At 43.0% G+C, this 19,200-nt stretch overlaps 1 protein-coding gene across 1 annotated transcript; it reads right to left on the reverse strand.

Moving 5' to 3' along the window:
* Positions 1-988: 988 nt before the first annotated feature.
* Positions 989-11,161, reverse strand: LOC113887566 (protein SSX1-like). The gene is made up of 8 exons (XM_027534751.1): positions 11,137-11,161; positions 7,697-7,818; positions 7,133-7,247; positions 6,685-6,780; positions 5,166-5,215; positions 2,773-2,911; positions 1,627-1,914; positions 989-1,167 (listed from the first exon to the last, which is right to left on the reverse strand). Exons 2-7 carry the CDS (start codon positions 7,760-7,762, stop codon positions 1,631-1,633), a joined length of 750 nt encoding a protein of 249 aa, XP_027390552.1. The 5' UTR covers positions 7,763-7,818; positions 11,137-11,161; the 3' UTR covers positions 989-1,167; positions 1,627-1,630.
* Between the last annotated feature and the right edge of the window lie 8,039 nt (positions 11,162-19,200).

The following is a 19,200-nucleotide window of genomic DNA, read 5'->3' on the forward strand; positions in this document are numbered from 1 at the left end:
TATTCTTCCATGTTCCCCAATTGACAGTTTCATCTCTGTCTCCCCCCACACACTTTCAAATGGACTGTCCCAGCCCCATGACCCCGAAGATCTTAGAGAGAGCAACAGCCAAGGTGTCCAACCACCTGCAGAATCCCACTCCGGTACAGGGCAGGTACAGCATCCATCAGAATAAAAACTAGCAACAGCCCCCACTAGACTGGCACCTCCACGTGGGCAGGGACTGTTGTTTATCTTGTCCCTGATGTCTCTCCAGGACCTAGAATGGCGCTCAGTATGCAGTACAGACCCATTAGGTGTTGGATGAATGAACACTTTGATACAACAATTCCATTTCTAGGAACATGTGCTAAAGAAACACTGATACAGGTGCACAGGGCTGTGTGCACAAGAGTGGGAAGAGCAAACAACTGGGAAAATCTTGTAAATGTCTATTGTCAGTGACCGATGCTGAGTGAATGAATAATGGAGGTTTGGAGCATGTGTGGAACAGGAAACAGAGTGAGACAGACTTGTTCAGGACATGCTGCTAAAGAGGAAAAGCAGGTGAGAGATGCTCATATTGGTACCCTGTGGATGTGTGTAAATATAGAGAAAACCGTTTGCAATAAAACACACAGAACTGCCCTCAGTAGTTACATCTGGAGAGGGGGAGGTTAGTGCTGTTCTGTACAAAGAATATCTGACAATATTTGTTTATTTTTAAGGCAGCGGCATGGATGTGTGTGCATGCTAAGTCACTTCAGTCGTGTCCAACTTTGTGCGATCCCATGAACTGTATGTAGCCTTCCAGACTCCTCTGTCCATCAGATTTTCTAGGCAAGAATACTGGAGTGGGTTGCCAATGCCCTCCTCCAGGGGATTGCCCTGACCCAGGGATCAAACCTGCGTCTCTTGCCTCCTGCATTGGCAGGCAGGTTCTTTACCACTAGCACCACCTGGGAAGCCCTAGAAGCATGGATACACAGACAGAAACACACGGCAGGTATATGTCTTGCTCATTAACACAACTTTAATAACTAATAATGCTTGGCACATAGTAAGGAAAATCATGTTTAACTGTTGTGAACTGTTTATTTCATGTGCTAGGAATTCATAGCCGTGCCATGTTCATGAACAGCCACCAAGTTCTGCTTCTTATCTTGGGCACTTGTCACATCCGTGAGGCTGAGGCAAGGAAAGAGAAGGAAAATAAGTGACAATGAGCCCCCACTGACTGATAAATTACTATTCAGCTCCTCATTTTGACCTGCATGGCCCCTGTGCACTCCCATTCCATCCTGCCTTGTGGTCTATGTGCACCTCTCACTGCTCCTGAAGACCAACCTTGTGTTCAGGCTGCAGCGACTCTGTCAACTGTCCAGTGAGGTTTTCGGCTAGAGGAATGTGTCGCCTACATGCTAGAAGCTGACCTGGGGTTTGGGAGCCCACAGCATCCTGGGGAGGGAAGATCTCTGGATATACAGAGCAGGAAGTAGAAAAAGCATGGGAATCCTTCTCATTTAGCCTCAGAGCTGCACCCCCAAGGGACTGGGAGAAAGGAACAAGTGACAAGACAGGATACAACTAACATAAGAGAACAGTGCCTTTTGTGGGGATGTGGGGATGGAGAGAAAGCTTACTTACAGATTTAGTCATCTTCATCTTCCTCTTCCTCGGGATCACTGATCTCTTCATAGGCCACTGGTTTTCTTTTTCGCAGTCTGTTGGCCCAAACATTAACTGTGTTTCTATTGGATTCTTCCTCGTGATCGCTGATCTCTTCTTGGGCAACTGGTTCTCTTTTTTGCCCTCTGTTGGCCCACACATCAACCGTGTTTCCATTGGATTCTTCCTCAGGATCACTGATCTCTTCGTAGGCAACCGGTTTTCTTTCTCGCAGTCTGATGGCAGAAACCTTCTTTTTCTTGGATCCTGGAGAAGAGTTGGTACATGGGTGTTGGGTGGGTTAGGGAGTGTCGGGTCCTGTTTTGTGAGATAAGGAGATGCCTCCTCCCTCCCCAGGTGTCCACAGGACTTCTACACAGTCTGTTTTGCACACTTTCTGGCTCAAAGAGGCTGAGAGGTTAGACCCACACCAATACACACCAAACAGCAGTTAGAGTTTTAGCTTCTGGCTCCTTTCACCAGTAAGTAATTCAGATTACTTACCACATTTATTCCGACCGTCTTTCACTCAGCAGATATTAAAGGCATATCGTGTGTCAGGCATTGAGCTGAGGGTGGGGATAAAACTCTGAGTAAGATGTGTTCCCAAGTTATCACAGATGGAATGACCTGAGTTCCCCCACCAGGGATTGAACCCATGCTCCCTGCAGAGTAGGTGCAGTCTTAACCACTGGACTGCCAGGGAAGTCCCTTGAATTGAACACCTTTGAACAGCCTGTGAACTTGGATTCTTTATTTCCATTTTATGGACTAGGAATCTGGAGCTCAGAGAATTTGAAAGGCTTGCCCCCAGTTACATGGCTTTCATATGGATGACAACTCAGATCTGTGATTCTGTAAGTTACACGTTTTTAAAACAAATTTGGCCATGCCAAGTGGTTTGTGGGATCTTAGTTCCTTGATCAGGGATCAAACCCAGGCCCCAGCAATGAGGACCCTGGAAGTCAGCTCAAATGTTTCAGCTGGAGCTGAGCAAGCTCTCAGCCCAGCCTGGCCCTAGGCCTGTCCAGGATCCATCTCCCATGGCTAACCCATTCACTTGAACATGGCCAGGGAAGACAGAGGAGTTGTTCCCAAACAAGTAAGAAAAGTGGTTTCTCTTACCTGCTGTTTTCTTACTCTGCTGAGCAGAGATACTTGCTTTTGCCTGGGAGCGCAGCTGTCTCTGAGCCTGCTCTGGGCCTGATGTTCCTGGTACTATCTTTGAACGTTTTTTTCCCTTTACAGGCTTCTTGGGCATCACCTTTTTAACGTGAAAGTCACATACAATCAGTATCCATTTCTCAAGTGCTTTAGAGCTTACAAAGTGTTTTCTTGTGCAGTACCTTAATTAACGTCCTCAACAAGTCTGAGGGATCATTATGTTACCTGTACCTAAATTACGAAGAATCTAGGAAGTTAGAAGGAAATGGAATGGTCTAAATGAAGGGCGTTTCCAGGATTAGAACGCTTGTTTTCATGCTTTTTCCAGACTGACACCCTCACCAAGAGAAATCTCCAAGTGAGCAGGAGTGTGGTACACGGAAGATTTGGGAAAGTAGAGCGTTCTAACGATCCATGAGGTCTGTGAAAATGAGGAGGGGCTTCTATAAAATCTAAGGGATTGAAGATAAGATGGTTGACAGCTGCGGGGAGAGCAAATGGAACAATGTGCAGAGGGGACAAAACGCTGCTGGCAAATGGTGTGGGAGAGATGAATATAGGGAAAGGAGAAGAGAGAATGGTTCACATAAATTCACGCAGACAGCCAAGAAGGTGGTGCCAGATGTTGCATCCTGTCCTACCTCGGCAAGAACATTTCATGTGGAATTAGGTGAGGTGGTTCCTGTACCAATTCTACTTGTGTCAGGGTGTGTCGCTGACCAACGATCTTAAAGCCAACCTTCATTCAGCTCTTGTTTATAAAACTGTGAACGATAACTATATAATCAGCTCCCTTATTTATGCATCAGTGAACAATAACTGTAAAACAAGCTAAGTGAAAGAACTTTCTAAGGCTATAAATGCTGTTTAAATGTGATAACAATAAAAACAAACACTTTTATGATCCCTCTTTGAATTCTCTCTTCAACCGTGTCCACACTGCTACTGGTAACCCAACCACCAGATCCCTTTACCCTCTAAACTATAGTTTAACCTGCAATTGCAGAAGAACTCATTCAATAAACCTCTAAGGGTCTTCCTGGGCTGGAACTGGGACTTCAGAGATGCCTCAGGGGCAGACAAGGTCCCTAAGGAGCTCACAGAAGAGAGAGGCTGACAGTTCAAGTGATTCCCAAGCAACACAAAAGGGGCCCTGTTGTGAGAGTGGGTGTCTAAACAGAAGTGTCAGCAGCATCTGCAAAGTTTAGGGGAAACGCCTGAGCTTCAGAAACGTGTGGAAAAGCTTATAGGTTTGGAAATGGCTTGGGGCTTTGGATTAGACTACTACCACTGCCACTGTTGGGCTTCCCTGGTGGCTCAGATGTAAAGAATCTTCCTGCAATGCAAGAGATCCAGGTCTGATCCCTGGGTCAGTAAGATCCTCTGGAGAAGAGAACAGCCATTGTGGTCTCAAGCAGATTATTTAACATCACTGTACGACAGTATCTGCATTATTATGAGTAGTAGTATTTAATAATACTAATAATAACTTCATTATTATTTGGGGATAAAATGGCAGTAACATCATAGAGGTTTTAAGGGCTAAATACACTAATCCATGTGAATTGCCTAAAATAGTATCTGTCATCACTATGAAATCAAAAGAAGTAACAACTATTACAATTGTTGTTAATTATTATTTAGCTCTTGGTACTACATCAGGACTGCAGCCATGAAATTTAAAGACGCTTACTCCTTGGACGAAAAGTTATGACCAACCTAGGTAGCATATTGGAAAGCAGAGACATTACTTTGCCAACAAAGGTCCATCTAGTCAAGGCTATGGTTTTTCCAGTGGTCATGTATGGATGCGAGAGTTGGACTGTGAAGAAAGCTGAGCGCCGAGGAATTGATGCTTTTGAACTGTGGTGTTGGAGAAGACTCTTGAGAGTCCCTTGGACTGCAAGGAGATCCAACCAGTCCATTCTAAAGATCAGCCCTGGGGTGTTCTTTGGAACAAATGATGTTAAAGCTGAAACTCCAGTTCTTTGGCCACCTCATGCGAAGAGTTGACTCATTGGAAAAGACTCTGATGCTGGGAGGGATTGGGGGCAGGAGGAAAAGGGGACGACAGAGGATGAGATGGCTGGATGGCATAACCGACTCGATGGACATAAGTTTGAGTGAACTCCGGGAGATGGTGGTGAACAGGGAGGCCTGGCGTGCTGCGATTCATGGGGTCGCAAAGAGTCAGACACGACTGAGCGACTGAACTGAACTACATCAGGAACTGTGATAAAGAGATCAGCAAAGGGAGGCAGTGAGGGCCAGGCTATTTTCCCACTTTTATCCCAATATTCACATCTACGGAGAGATAAACAGTCTCTGGTCCTTTGGATTTGCGAGGCACTCACCTTCTGGCATTTTCCCCCTTGCATGTTGGAAGTCCCTTGAGGAGGTTCATCTAAAAGGAGGTGACAAGTCAGAAATTTGTTTTTGTTGTTGGTAAATATTCTCAAACTGCAGAGACTCCTGTGGTATCAGGGATTTCTGCAGCAGAGGGTGACGAGTCCACTTATTATCAAAGAGTTACTCTGAGACCAGCCTCTGAATAACAATGATTTTGCTATTTATTTGCAGCATCTATTCAGAATTTTTCTTCTATGGTTTATAAAATGTAAACTAAACCCCATCACTGCCTTATCCTATCCTATTATGTATTTCTTACGTTTTTCCCCAAAGAAGTAAATTGATTGGTCTTTAGCCAAAAATCACTCTATACTTAAAATGGTGAATTTCACAGTAGGTCAATTACACCTTAATGAAGCTGTTAAGTGTGAAATGAACCATGGATGATTTAGTCCAGTGGTTATGGAATGTTTCCAGTATAAAGATACCTCTTTAATATCAAAAACCTTGTAGCTACTCAAGCACTGGGTTTTTAGCCCTCTTACAGTAATTTTGGGAGCTTGTGGAATCCGGCCTGTTAAACTAGAGAGTCAAAGGGTTACTGGAGACATTTTGAACATTCTCACCCTGTCTTCTCACAACTATGCTGTCAGAGCAAAAGAGCAAATGAACACATCCCATCCCCTTTTTAAGTGAGTACATACACTGCTCAGATTTCTAGACTCTGTCACTTTTTTAAAACCTTACATTGCCTCTGCTCATTGACCAGTAGGAAAGGTCAATGTGTGGAAGATTACTCTCTTAAACTCTCTTCCAAACTCAACACACAGAACCAGGTTCGATTAGGAGTGAGACAACTATTTGGTTTTGATAAAACGCAAGCAAACAGCCATATGTCATTACATAATATGTTAATCACTTTCTTAAGATAGTTACCCAATACCTATGCACTATTATTTTGGAAGTTTTGGGTGGATTTACACTTCAAATTTTTCTTAATCATCCTGTGATTCATTAATGGTGCTTAGCAAGAACTAACTCCTTTAAAAAAGAAATGTTTCAAACATGCATAAAATGATGGACAATAATATTTGAAACGTGCATCTACCATTGGGTCTAGTAGGATTTCAACATTATCTCACAACTACTTCAGATCGCTCTGAGCTCTTTATTCAAAACATAACAAAACACTATGGACAAGTCACAGCTGAAGCCATCTGTGTGGCCCTCACTGATCCCTACCCTCCTTCCTTTTCCACTTCTTCACTCCAGAGTTTGATGGGTTTTATTCTCATTCACGTTTTTATACATTTACCAAATACTTTCTATCCATAAAAATATATATATTCTCGTTTTGCATGTTTTAGGATTATATATGAATGGCCTCTGACTGTGCTTAACCCTCTGCATTCCATTTTTTTTCACTTAACCATGATGCTTTTGAGGGAACAAAGTCCTGAGAATCTTTCCCCATCTGGAACCCCGCATAAATGGGCTTCAGGAGACTCATTTCCTGTCACTTACCCTTTTCCCTGGGGTTCTTAGTTTTAGAATCACAGCGCTTGGATTTTGTGGCTCCATTTTTAGGACACATGAAAGCCGGTGGGGTACACTGGAGACCTAGAATGATGCACAATATTTGTTTCTTAACAAACAACCTGAGAGGAGGGGGAAATGCTGGGACACAGCACCAACAGTAAAGCTCATCAGCTGGGCAGGGGGAATCTGAACCACGGCCAGTGAGAGAGAAATGCATAGAATCCAGGTCTGAGCATCTCTGTGGCCACTCTCAGCCCACAGCCCTGCACAGGATTTAAAAGAGCAGAAGGGTTGAAAACTGCCCTGGGATTTCTTCGCACAGAAAAGGACAAATGTGGGACACTTGGCATAGCCTAAGAAGAATAAACCATGGCTTGTAAAGAGGAATCGTCATTTATTCCCAGCCTTGTCTGAACCCAGAACTTCCTATTACCTAGTCTAGTCATGGTTTCATAGTTTCTCTTCATATTCACATAGGTGATTTTCTCCGAGTATCCCAGACGTGCCCACTCTTTCTTAGAGAAGTATTGGGAAATAGTCTTGAAAGTCTAAAAAAGAAAGAAAAATAAATCCCAGCAATGATTCAGCTAAACATGTCTGACTTTCAGCCAGGAACTCTTCCTTGGCTGCAGGGCCTCCATGTTAGACCTATAAAGTAGAGCTAATAAACCCTCTCTAGTCATGGCTAACAGAGAAAATGGGTAACATCGCCTAGGCTCTCGTCTGGCATGTAGTAGGTGCTTAATGCTGGTGGCATGCTCTTCTCTCACCTTCCAGAATAGACTGAGAACCATCCAATCCAGTGCAAGATCACAGATCTTTTACCCAAGGATACCAGGCAAGGACAGAATGAGGGCCAGAAGCTCTGGATCTCCCCTTGACATGCTGCTCCTTGTCCCCAGTGCCTCTGACCCTCCCCCAACCCCCAATGCCCAGAAATCTAGTCACCATACAATGTCCCCTGGGCCACTCCTCTGCCCTCTCCAGATCAACTCACCTTGGATTTCTTCTCTAATTTCTTCCTGTCTTCCCTGGGGTTTTCCCAGAAGCTGCCTCTGTTCATGGCGCTTATCTAGAAGGAACACAGCCTGGGTCTCTCCAGTCACAAGGCCAAAGGTTCTGTCGGGGGATAAAGTGTTGAAGGAAGTCCACATTCAGTTAGTCACCTGTAATTAAGGTTCTACTTTTCTCCATCCTTGGCTTATCTGTCCTTGAGCAAGGACATGAGGGTGGGGAAATCAGATGAGAACAGGAAGCTGGAGGTCTCTGAGAGAAGTAGTGATTAGGGATGACATGTTTTCTGTCATGATCAAAGTAGCATTGAGTCTTTGAGGGAGGTTGGTTATTGTTGTTAGTAGTTTGCCTGGTTTGGCTTATTTTGAAGGAAAGATATCAGACACTTGTTGGGGAAGTAGTGAAGTGAATGCATAGTATTATTGAGGGGGGCTGTTTTGAGGCAAAGGAGGGGAGGGGAGGTAAGTCCCAGAGGTCATACGGTGTCTCTGATTGAAAGGTTTCAGTTTTCAGGCAGAGGGATGTGGGATTTTGCTCGGTTGAAAAGAAATGAAGATCACTAATATGAGTGGATTTAAAGTGTATTACTAGGCCCAAATCAATAAAATCAGAAATGAAGGAGAAGTTACAACCAACACCACATAAATATAAAGGATCATAAGAGATTACCTAGAGATGGCATTTTTCACAGAACTAGAACAAATAATTTTAAATTTTGTGTGGAAACCCAAAAGACCCCAAATAGCCAAAATAATCTTGAGAAACAAGAACAGAGCTGGGGGTATCACACTCACAAACTAGTAGCTGAAGGTGTCTTCAGACTATACTACAAAGCTACAGTAGTCAAAACAATATAGTACTGGCACAAAACCAGACACACAGATAGATGGAACAGATTATAAAGTCCAGAAACAAACCCATGCACATATGGTCAATTAATCTGTGACAAAGGAGACAAAAATATACGAGGGAGAAAAGACAATTCCCTTCAATAAGTGGTGCTAGGAATATTGGACAGCTGCATGTAAATAATGAAATTAGAACATTTTCTTACACCATATAAAAAATAAACTCAAAATGGATTACAGACCTAAATATAAGACCATAAAACTCCTAGAAGAAAATAGACAGAACACTCTTTGACATATATTGTAGCAATATGTTTTGGACCTGTCTCTTACAGCAAACTAAACAAAACCAAAACATGGTACCTCATTAAACTTAAAAGCTTTTTCACAGCAAAGGAAACCACTGACAAAACAAAAAGACAACCTACTGAAAGAGAGAAATATTTGCAAATGATATGAGTGATAAAGGGTTAATTTCTAAATTATATAAATAGCTTATAAAAATATTAAAAAACCAAACAACCCCATTTAGAAATGGGCAGAATAACTGAAAAGGCATTTTTCTGAAGAAGACATGCAAACAGCCAAGTCAATGAAAAGATGCCCAATATTGCTAATCATCATAGAAATGCAAATCAAAACCACAATGAGAGGGACTTCCCTGGTGGTCCAGCAGCTAAGACTCCATGCGCCCAATGCAGGGGGCCTGGGTTCAGTTCCTAGTCAGGGAACTAGATCCCCCATGCTGCAACTAAGAGTTCACGTGCCTCAATTAAGAGTTCACCTGCCACAACTAAGAGTACACATGGGGCAACTAAAAAGATTTTGCATGCCTTAACGAAAGATTCTGCATGTAGCAATGAAGATTGAAGATCCCATGTACCACAACTAAGACCCAGTGCAGCCAAATAAATAAATATTAAAAAAAACCCAACACTATGAGATATCACCTCACACCTCCCAGAATGGCTATCATCAAAAAGACCACAAACCATAAACATTGGGGGAGGATGTGGAAAAAAGGGTACTTTTGTATATTGTTGGTGGGAATGTAAATTGGTATAGTCACTGTGGAAAACAGTGTGAAGGTACATCAAAAAAGTAAAAATAGAACAACAATCGACCCAGAAATTCCATTCCTGGGTATATATCTGAAACAAAACAAAAGCATTAATTTGAAAAGATACACACAGCCTAATATGCATGGCACCATTATTTATACTAGCCAAGACATAGAAAGCAACTTAAGTATCTATAAACAGATCATGGATGAAGCTGTGGTATATATATATGTGCATGTGTGTGAGTGACACACACAAGGGAATACTACTCAGTCATAAAAAGAATAAAATCTTGTCATTTGCAACATGAATGGACTTGGTGTGTATTATGTTAGTGAAATAAATCAGACAGAAGAAGACACATACCATATGTTATCACTTATTCACAGGATCTTAAAGAAAACAACAAAGAAATGAGCATAACAACAACAACAACAAAAAAACAGATTCACAGATAAACAGAACAAATTAGTGCTTATCAGTGAGGAGAGAAGACAGGAGGGGAAAGATAGGGATAGGAGATTAAGAGACACAAACTGCTATGTATAAAATAAATAAGCAATAAGGACATATTGTACAATACAAAAAACATAGTCATTATTTTGTAATAACATTAAAGGAAGTATAATCTATAAATGGGCTTCCCTGGTGGCTCAGAGGTTAAAGTGTCTGCCTGCAATACAGGAGACCCGGGTTCGATCCCTGGGTCGGGAAGAACCCCTGGAGAAGGAAATGGCAACCCACTCCAGGATTCTTGCCTGGAGAATCCCATGGACAGAGAATCCCATGGACAGAAAAGCCTGGTGGGCTACAGTCCATGGGGTCGCAAAGAGTCGGACACGACTGAGCGACTTCACTCACTTAATCTATAAATACATGGAATCAATTTGTTGTATGTGTGAAATTAATGTATTGTAAATCAATATATCTTGATTTTTACTACCTTTTTGAAAATTATTAAAGTGAAGAGAGCTAGCACCTCTGACACTATAGGATCACCCATCACTCAGGCTGAGAATATGGCATTGGGAGTTTCTCTCAGGAGGGGAGAGCTTTGGGAGTTTCTCTCAGGGCAGGGAGAGTCTGAGGCCAAGAACATTGATTCTTTATACCAGCTGCTGCTGCTGCTGCTCGTAAGTCGCTTCAGTCGTGTCTGACTCTGTGCGACCCCAGAGACGGTAGCCCACGAGGCTCCCCCGTCCCTGGGATTCTCCAGGCAAGAACACTGAAGTGGGTTGCCATTTCCTTCTCCAAGGCATGAAAGTGAAAAGTTAAAGTGAAGTCGCCCAGTCGTGTCCGACTCTTCGCGACCCCATGGTCCGCAGCCTACCAGGCTCCTCCGTCCATGGGATTTTCCAGGCAAGAGTACTGGAGTGGGGTGCCATTCCCTTCTCCGTTTGAGGATGTTAGGAGGTCCAGAAAATATTCGGTTGCTTGAATTATCAACAACAGTAGGTCCCAGTTTTTTTGCTTGCTCCCCTTAACCTGTCTAGAGAGACCCTGAGAGAGCTTACCTCAGACGTGAAGCGGTGCCGAAGTGCCGCTCGACGTCAGGACGAAATCCCACGAGATGTCGCGACGAAATCCCGCAGTTCAACCGACCAAGGACAATCAACAAATCAGAACAGTTAGCCAACTTGATCTGGCCAATCGGAGATCAGGAGAGTAGGCGGGGCAAGAGAGGCAGGAATGGGGTCACCTAACGGTTCACTCTCCGGGGACAGGAGTGCCTTTTCAAAGTGGGTGGAAACTTGAAGTTTCCTGCTTGAGGCAGGATTGCCTCCCGCCAAAACTGGCCACTCCCAGTTACGTAGGTCCATTAGCACACATGCTCAGATGTTACCTTTCCATTCAGCTTACCTCTTTCTACCCTCTGCTGTGTGTTTGTTTGGTTTTAATAAATGGTACATCTAGCTTCTCTGGTAGCTCATATGGTAAAGAATCTGGCTGCAATGCAGGAGACCCGGGTTTGATCCCTGGGTCGGGAAGCTCCCCTGCAGAAGGGAATGGCAACCCACTCCAGGATTCTTCCCTGGAGAATCCCATGGACCGACCATGGGGTCGCAAAGAGTCAGACACGACTGAGCGACTAACACTTTCATTTTCAAATGGTATATCCGAGGCAGGCTGCCATCTCAAATCCTTCCCATCAGTCTCCAACTTCCTCAGATATGGGGTCTTTCTTAGGGCATCATATGGCCTTTCTAATAACTCAAGAATTTTAAACTTAAGAAAAAAAAAAAAAAAAAACTTAAGAAAGCTATGGTACATATACACAATGGAGTATTACTCAGCCATTATAAAGAATACATTTGAATCAGTTCTAATGAGGTGGGTGAAACTGGAGCCTATTACACAGAGTGAAGTAAGCCAGAAAGAAAAAAACCAATACAGTATACTAACGCATATATATGGAATTTGGAAAGATGGTAACAATAACCCTGTATACGAAACAGCAAAAGAGACACTGATGTATAGAACAGTCTTTTGGACTCTGTGGGAGAGGGAGAGGGTGGGATGATTTGGGAGAATGGCATTGAAACATGTATAATATCATATATTAAACGAGTCGCCAGTCCAAAAAAAAAAAAAAAACTTTTAAATATGTGCTTTTTCTGGAAGATCCAATAACCAGAAACATGCTTTACCCAATACTAATATTTGCAACAGTAGTATTAAAAAGAATATCCTTGTAATTAGGGCTTGCTGTGTCCCTCAGGGGGCTCAGAAGTCACTTTTTCTAGAAAGTCTTTTCTACACCCACCCCCACCCCCCAATAGGTCACCAATACCCCTTGGGCTTTCCATTACATCTCTGATCTAAGTGCCTCCTCCTTCTTAGGGCAAGGAGAACAGGGCAGTAACCCATGTGCTAAACACAAAGCCATTTATGTGCATCATCCCATTTAATTTTCATCCCCTTGAGTTGAGTAGTGTTATCATTCCTTTTGTGCAGATGCTAAGACTGAGATGCAGAGAGTTAAGCAACTTGGTTACATAATCAGTAGGTAGCAGGGCTGGAGTTCACCCCAAGTTGAATTGAGTCCAAAGCCTGTGCTTTTACTTACTGTTCTGTTGTTCAGTCCCTCAATCAACAGTGTCCGACTCTTTGTGACCCCATGGACTGCAGCGAGCCAGGCTTCCCTGTCCCTCACCATCTCCCTGAGTGCGCTCAAACTAATGTTTGAGTCTGTGACGCCATCCAACCATCTCATCCTCTGTCTTCTCCTTCTCCTCCTGTCTTCAATCTTTCCCCGCATCAGGATCTTTTCCAGAGAGTCAACTCTTCGTATCAGGTGGCCAAAGCATTCTTTCTAGTTAATATTCAGAGTGGATTTCCTTTAGGATTGACTGGTTTGATCTCCTTGCTGTCCAAGGGACTCTAAGAGTCTTCTCCCGCACCACAGTTTAAAAGCATCAATGCTTTGGCATTCAGCTTTCTTTATGGTCCACATCTCACATCCACATATGACTACTGGGAAAACAATAGCTTTGACTAGATGGACCGTTGTTGGCAAAGTGATGTCTCTGCTTCTTAAAATGTTATCTAGGTTTGTCATAGCTTTTCTTCCAAGGAGTAAGCGTCTTTTAATTTCATGGCTACAGTCACGGTCCACAGTGATTTTGGACCCCAAGAAAACATAGTCTGTCACTGTTTCTGTTTCCTCCCCCATCTGTTTGCTGTGAAGTGATGGGACTGGATGCCATGATCTTAGTTTTTTGAATGTTGAGTTTTAAGCCAGCTTTTTCACTCTCCTCTTTCACCCTCATCAAGAGGCTCTTTAGTTCCTATTCACTTTCTGCCATGAGGGTGATGTCATCTTCATATCTGAGGTTATTGATATTTCTCCCATCAGTCTTGACTCCAGCTTGAGCTTCATCCAGCCCAACATTTTGCATGATGAATTCTGCATATAAGTTAAATAAGCAAGGTGTCAATATACAACCTTGACATACGCCTCTCCCAATTTTGAAGTAGTCCGTTTTTTTCATGTCTGGTTCTAACTGTTGCTTCTTGATCTGCATACAGGTTTCTCACGAAGTAGGTAAGGTGGCTTGGTATTCCAAAAATTTAAGAATTTTCCACAGTTTGCTGTGATCCACACAGTCAAAGACTTTAGCGTAGTCAATGAAGTATTCAACTTTTTCTGGAATTCCCTTGTTTTCTCTATGATCCAACGGGTGTTGATAATTTGATATCTAGTTCCTTTCTACGTCTTGTCTAAAAGCATCTGGGGCCCACGTCTAAACCCTAATACAATCACAAACAGGGCCAGTGACATTGCCTTTCAGCACCTCTTGTTGTCATATCTTGGGACCCCAGCAGGACCCAGACACGGTGCTAAGGTCACCAGTGTATCATTTACTTCCAGCCTTGAATAAAACAAGTCACTGCATACCACCCCCAGAGATGTGACATCAACCACCTGGGAGGCAGCGAAGGATGAGGAACTCTCAGTATCTGCTCAGCCCTCCACACTCCTCATGCTGCAGGGTTTTGTAATGAAGATTTTTTCTTTCTTGATAACAGTAACTTTTCTGCTTTTGCAAAACAAAAAATTTTAAGTTCCTCTTGCATAATTAACTAGATCTTATTTAGAGGATAATTGTAATTCATGTTTCTTAGTTAGAAAAAAATTTTCTGTAGCCTTTTATTTCCTACTATTTTAGCAAGTACTCTAGAGATAATAACTAAATATTGGCCACACTAGCATCCAGGACAAATTTTACCTTCTATTAAACTGAAATTAAATAAAATAGTGAAACTCCTCAATCCTTAGACTGAATAAGCTCACAACCAAGAGCTCAGGTGAACCCTCCCGTCCTTCAGCACATCCAGGGAATCCAGTAGTCAGGGATATTTGCAATCAAGACTTCTGAGACATTTACTGCAGAAGGGAACTGGAGCGTAGAATCACAGAGACCCCCTCTCCCGGGTCCAGCACTTTCACTCTGGGCTTGCACATGAGATAATGAATGAGATTTGTAATCCAAAGGGAGTAGGGGTGGGAACTAGGAATGAGCAGGAAGGAATATTTCTTTGAGTATAGCTTTTTGTGGAGCTTTGACTCTTAGAACCATACTCATGTTTCACAGACTCTAGGGGGAAAATAAGGAAAGTAAGAAAGTGGTTGCAAACTAAATACATTGAAATAAACTAGGGGACTTCCCTGACAGTCTGGTGGTTAAGACTCCATGCTCCCAATGTAGGAGGTGTGGGTCCGATCCCTGGTCAGGGAATTAAGATCCTACACGCTGTGGGGCAAAAAGAAAAACAAAAAACAAACTCCTAGGACGATAGGGGAACCCCAAATGGGATATAAACAGAAATAATGGAACCTAACTGTATTGTGCTGTGTTAAGTTGCTTCAATCGAGTCCAAGTCTGTGTGACCCTATGGACTGTAGCCCATCAAGCTCCTCTGTCTGTGGGGATTCTCCAGGCAAGAATACTGGAGCGGGTTGCCAGGCTCTTCTCCAGGGGATCATACAACCCAGGGATCGAACCGCATCTATTGTGTCTCCTGCACTGGCAAGTGGGTTCTTTACCACTAGCACCACCTACAAATGAATAATAATACCACACTGAAGGGCATGGGGAAGAAAATAACTAACCTAAGTAGATTTGAGAAACAATATTTATTTTGACCAGATACTATAAGGCTCAAAGCAAAAAGAAATGTACACAAATGTAGTTTAGTTAGTAAATTTGTTTTTACATAGCGGTATCTTAGGAATTCTGAAAATACTTTACATAAAGATTTGAGCAAACAAATAGATCGTAGATAACAAGGGTCATGTTTCTCATTGTCAGAGAAAGGCATTTCAAATGTGGGAAAGAGAGATAAAGCTACAATAAACACTGTGGTCTTGGATTGGAGTCAGAGATATCAGTATGAATCCAAGGGACAGTCTACAAAACAACCTGCCCAAGTTTGAAAAAAATGTCAATGTCATAAAAGATGAAGAAAGGCTAGGTTTAAAAAGACCGAAAGACGTAACAAGTTAAATGCAACACACGATCCTGGACTGCATCTGGGAACAGAAAAAAAAATTTTTTTCTTTTTGCTAATGAGGGCATTATTAGGACTATTGGCACATTTTGAAAAAGATTTACAGGTTAGATAATATTTCCGAATTGGAGTTAATTTCCTGGCCTTGATTTTTATAGTGTGGTTATACAGAAAATAATGTCTGGCTTTTAAGGGAAAATACACTAGTATTTAGGGGCGTGCATGCTAAGTTGCTTCAGTCGTGTCCGACTCTTTGTGACTCTATGGACTGTAGCCTGCCAGGCTCCTCTGTCCATGGGATTCTCCAGGCAAGAATACTGGAATGGGTCGCCATGCCTTCCTCCAGGGGATCTTCCTGATCCAGGGACCTAATGGATGGGTCGCATCTCTTATGTCTCCTGCATTGGCAGGCAGGTTCTTTACCACTAGCGCCACTGATGAAGCCCTATTGAGGGGCATTTATTTACAAATATTTCAGAAGTAAATATAATTACTATTCTTACAACTTTTTCTGTAAGTTTGAAATTATTTCCAAATGAAAAGTTAAATGTAGATTATTGGACCTCACCTTTGACCCACTGGATCAGAAAATCTGGGTCTAGGGCTCAGGAATATGCAATGAAGGATAGGGCTTTGATCTTAATTTCATAAAAGTTCTTAATTTCCAGGGGTTCTGTCATACCTTGTTTCTCACATATTTAAGAGAACTCTTAAAGATGCACAAAGCTTTGTATTAGTATGCTTGGGCTGCCATAACAAAATACCATAGAACGGGTGGCTCAAACAACAGAAATTTATTTTCTCACAATTCTGGGGGCCAGAAAGTCCACGATCAAGGTTCTGGCAGGATTTGGCTTCTGCTGAGAGCTCTCCTCCTGGCTTGCAGATGGTTCCTCTCTTTGTCCTCACATGGTGTCTCATAGAGATCTCTGGTGATCCTGGCTCTTTTCTAGGGACACCAGTTCTATCAGATCAGGGCTCTACCTTTAGAGCCTCATTTAGCCTGTTGTTGTTCAGTCGCTCAGTCGTGTTCTGACTCTGTGACTCCAGGGACTGCCGCACGCCAGGCTTCCCTGTCCTTCACCATCTCCCAGAGCTTGCCCAAACTCATGTCCATTGAGTCAGTGATGCCATCCAACCATCTCGTCCTCTGTCTTCCCCTTCTCCTTCTGCCTTCTATCTTTCCCAGCATCAAGGTCTTTTCCAATGAGTCGGCTCTTTGCATCAGGTGGCCAAAGCATTGGAGATTCAGCTTCAACATCAGTCCTTCCAGTGAATGTTCAGGGTTGATTTCCTCTAGGATGGACTGGTTTGATCTCCTTGCAGTCCAAGGGACTCTCTCTAACACCACAGTTCGAAAGCATCAATTCTTTGGCGTTCAGCCTTCTTTACGGTCCAACTCTCACATCCATACATGACTACCTCCTTAAAGGCCCTATCTCCAATACAGTCACCCAGGGTTTAGACCTTCAACACACAAATTGGCAGGGGAGAGGGACTCAATTCAGTCCACAACTACCACTGTATAACACTACTGAAGTCAAGATATCATTGTAGCTTTAATTAAGACCACACATAAGGTTTTGTGTCCTCTGTTGTCCACATTGAATCTGGGTCTTGGGTCATACTTCTACCATCTATGTCCCTCAGATCTGAACCTTGATCCTGGTCCTCTGTTAACTCTTCCAGTTTTACTGCCACTCAGGTCTGACTTGCACCTGGTTCTCTGTTCAATTTTCTCTGTACACAAGCTTCTGTTAATACTTCTGCCATCAATGAGCCACTTTTGGGGGCATCTAACTTATGTTTCTGTTAAGTAACTATTCCATCATCAGTTCAGTCTGGCATGAAACCCAAACCCAAGTTCTCTTTTTATTTCTTCCTTCATCAATGCCTCTTCTCATCTGTGAATCAAATCCAAGTCTCTTAACACCATTAGTTCCCCTCTCTGATCTGTATATTAAACCCAGATAACAGTTGTAGATTTTACCACCAATGGCCCTCTTTTCTATCTGACTATCTGTTAAATCTTTAATCATCAGTGGCCCTCAGGTTTAATCTCAAACCCAGGGCTCTGTTAAGTATTCCACCACTGTGCACGCATGCTAGGTTGCTTCAGTCATGTCTGACTCTTTGCGACCCCATGGACGTTAGCCTGCTAGGCTCCTCTGTCCATGGGATTCTCCAGGCAAGAATACTGGAGTGAGCTGCCATTTCCTTCTTCAGGGGATTCTACCACCAGTGTACCTATACTCTAGACCTTAAACCTGGGTCTGTGTTAACCTATCCACAATCAATACTCCTGTGATCTTGGTCTAGAGTCTCTACTGAGGTTTCCACCAATTTTCTTTGTCTGGTCTTGAACCTAAGCCTTTGAAACAATTCTGACATAACAGCCTGAGCCCTTCATTGATGCCCATCTGGTTTGAATTCAAACCTGATCTACTACCAGTTGTCTCCCCCTAGGAATACCCTGTGTCTCAATCAAATTTTCCACCACCATCGACCCTTTGGTTTGACCTCAAAATTAGGCATTATGGTAGACAGAATAATGGTCTCCCAAAGATGTCCATGTCCTAATCCTTGGCTTTGCTTTCTTACATGGGTGGAGCTAGTGGTAAAGAATCTGCCTGCAAATGCAGGAGACATAGGAGATGTGGGTTCGATCCCTGAGTCGGAAAGATCCCCCGGAGGAGGAAATGGCAACCCACTCCAGTATTCTTGCCTGGAGAATACTATGGACAGAGAAGCCTGGCGGGCTACAGTCCATAGGGTTGGGCATGACTGAAGTGACTGAACACGCATGCAGATGTGATTAAGAATCTTGAGATGGGAAGATTATTGTGGATTATCCAGATGGGTCACAAGGCCCCTAATAACAGAGAGGGAGGAGTGGCAGAGTCAGAAAAAGAGGTGAGATGATAGAAACAGAAGGTCACAGTCAAAGAAAGATTTAAAGATGCTATACTGCTGGCTTTGAAGATGGGAGAAGGGGTCTTGAGCTAAGGAAGATGGAAAAAGCAAGAAAATGGATTCTCCCTAGAGCCTCCAGAGGGAGTATAGCCCTGCTGACGCCTTGATTTCAGCTCAGTAAAACCCATTTTGGACTTCTGACCTACAGAACTACAGTTCTGACCTACAGAAGTGTAACGTAATAAACTTGTGTTGGTTTAAGCCACGTAGTCAAAGCTATGGCGTTAAGCCAACATAAGTTTGTCGTAATTTGTTACAGCACCAATAGGAAAATAATATAGGCATCTTTGAAATGTTCCACCATTGATGCCCATCTGGTCAACACTCAAACCAGGTCCTTGCTAACTCTTCCGTCATCCATGACCGTTTGTGTGACCTCAAATCCCAGTCACCGTTAGCTATTCCACCATCACAATCCCTTTATGTGTCCTCCAACCTGGGCCTCTTTTAATTTTTTCCAACCTGAATGAATTTCTGATTTTACCTTGAACTCAGGAATCTGTTATCTATTCCACCAGTAATGGGTTCTGATCTAGATGTAGGATCTAGGATGTTGAGGGTAGTTAACAGTCCCCTTGTGTCTACATATTACC

This window comes from Bos indicus x Bos taurus, chromosome X (genome assembly GCF_003369695.1).
Source record: "Bos indicus x Bos taurus breed Angus x Brahman F1 hybrid chromosome X, Bos_hybrid_MaternalHap_v2.0, whole genome shotgun sequence".
Lineage (NCBI taxonomy): Eukaryota > Metazoa > Chordata > Mammalia > Artiodactyla > Bovidae > Bos > Bos indicus x Bos taurus.

What these genes read in the sequence shown, in the direction of transcription:
- LOC113887566 (XM_027534751.1), bottom strand. Translation starts at nt 7,762, where the DNA reads ATGAACAGAGGCAGCTTCTGGGAAAACCCCAGGGAAGACAGGAAGAAA. An exon ending in AAGGGGGAAAATGCCAGAAG is followed by an intron (nt 2,912 to 5,165) that starts GTGAGTGCCTCG and finishes CACGTTAAAAAG; the next exon opens with GTGATGCCCAAGAAGCCTGT. An exon ending in GCAGAGTAAGAAAACAGCAG is followed by an intron (nt 1,915 to 2,772) that starts GTAAGAGAAACC and finishes ACTCTTCTCCAG; the next exon opens with GATCCAAGAAAAAGAAGGTT.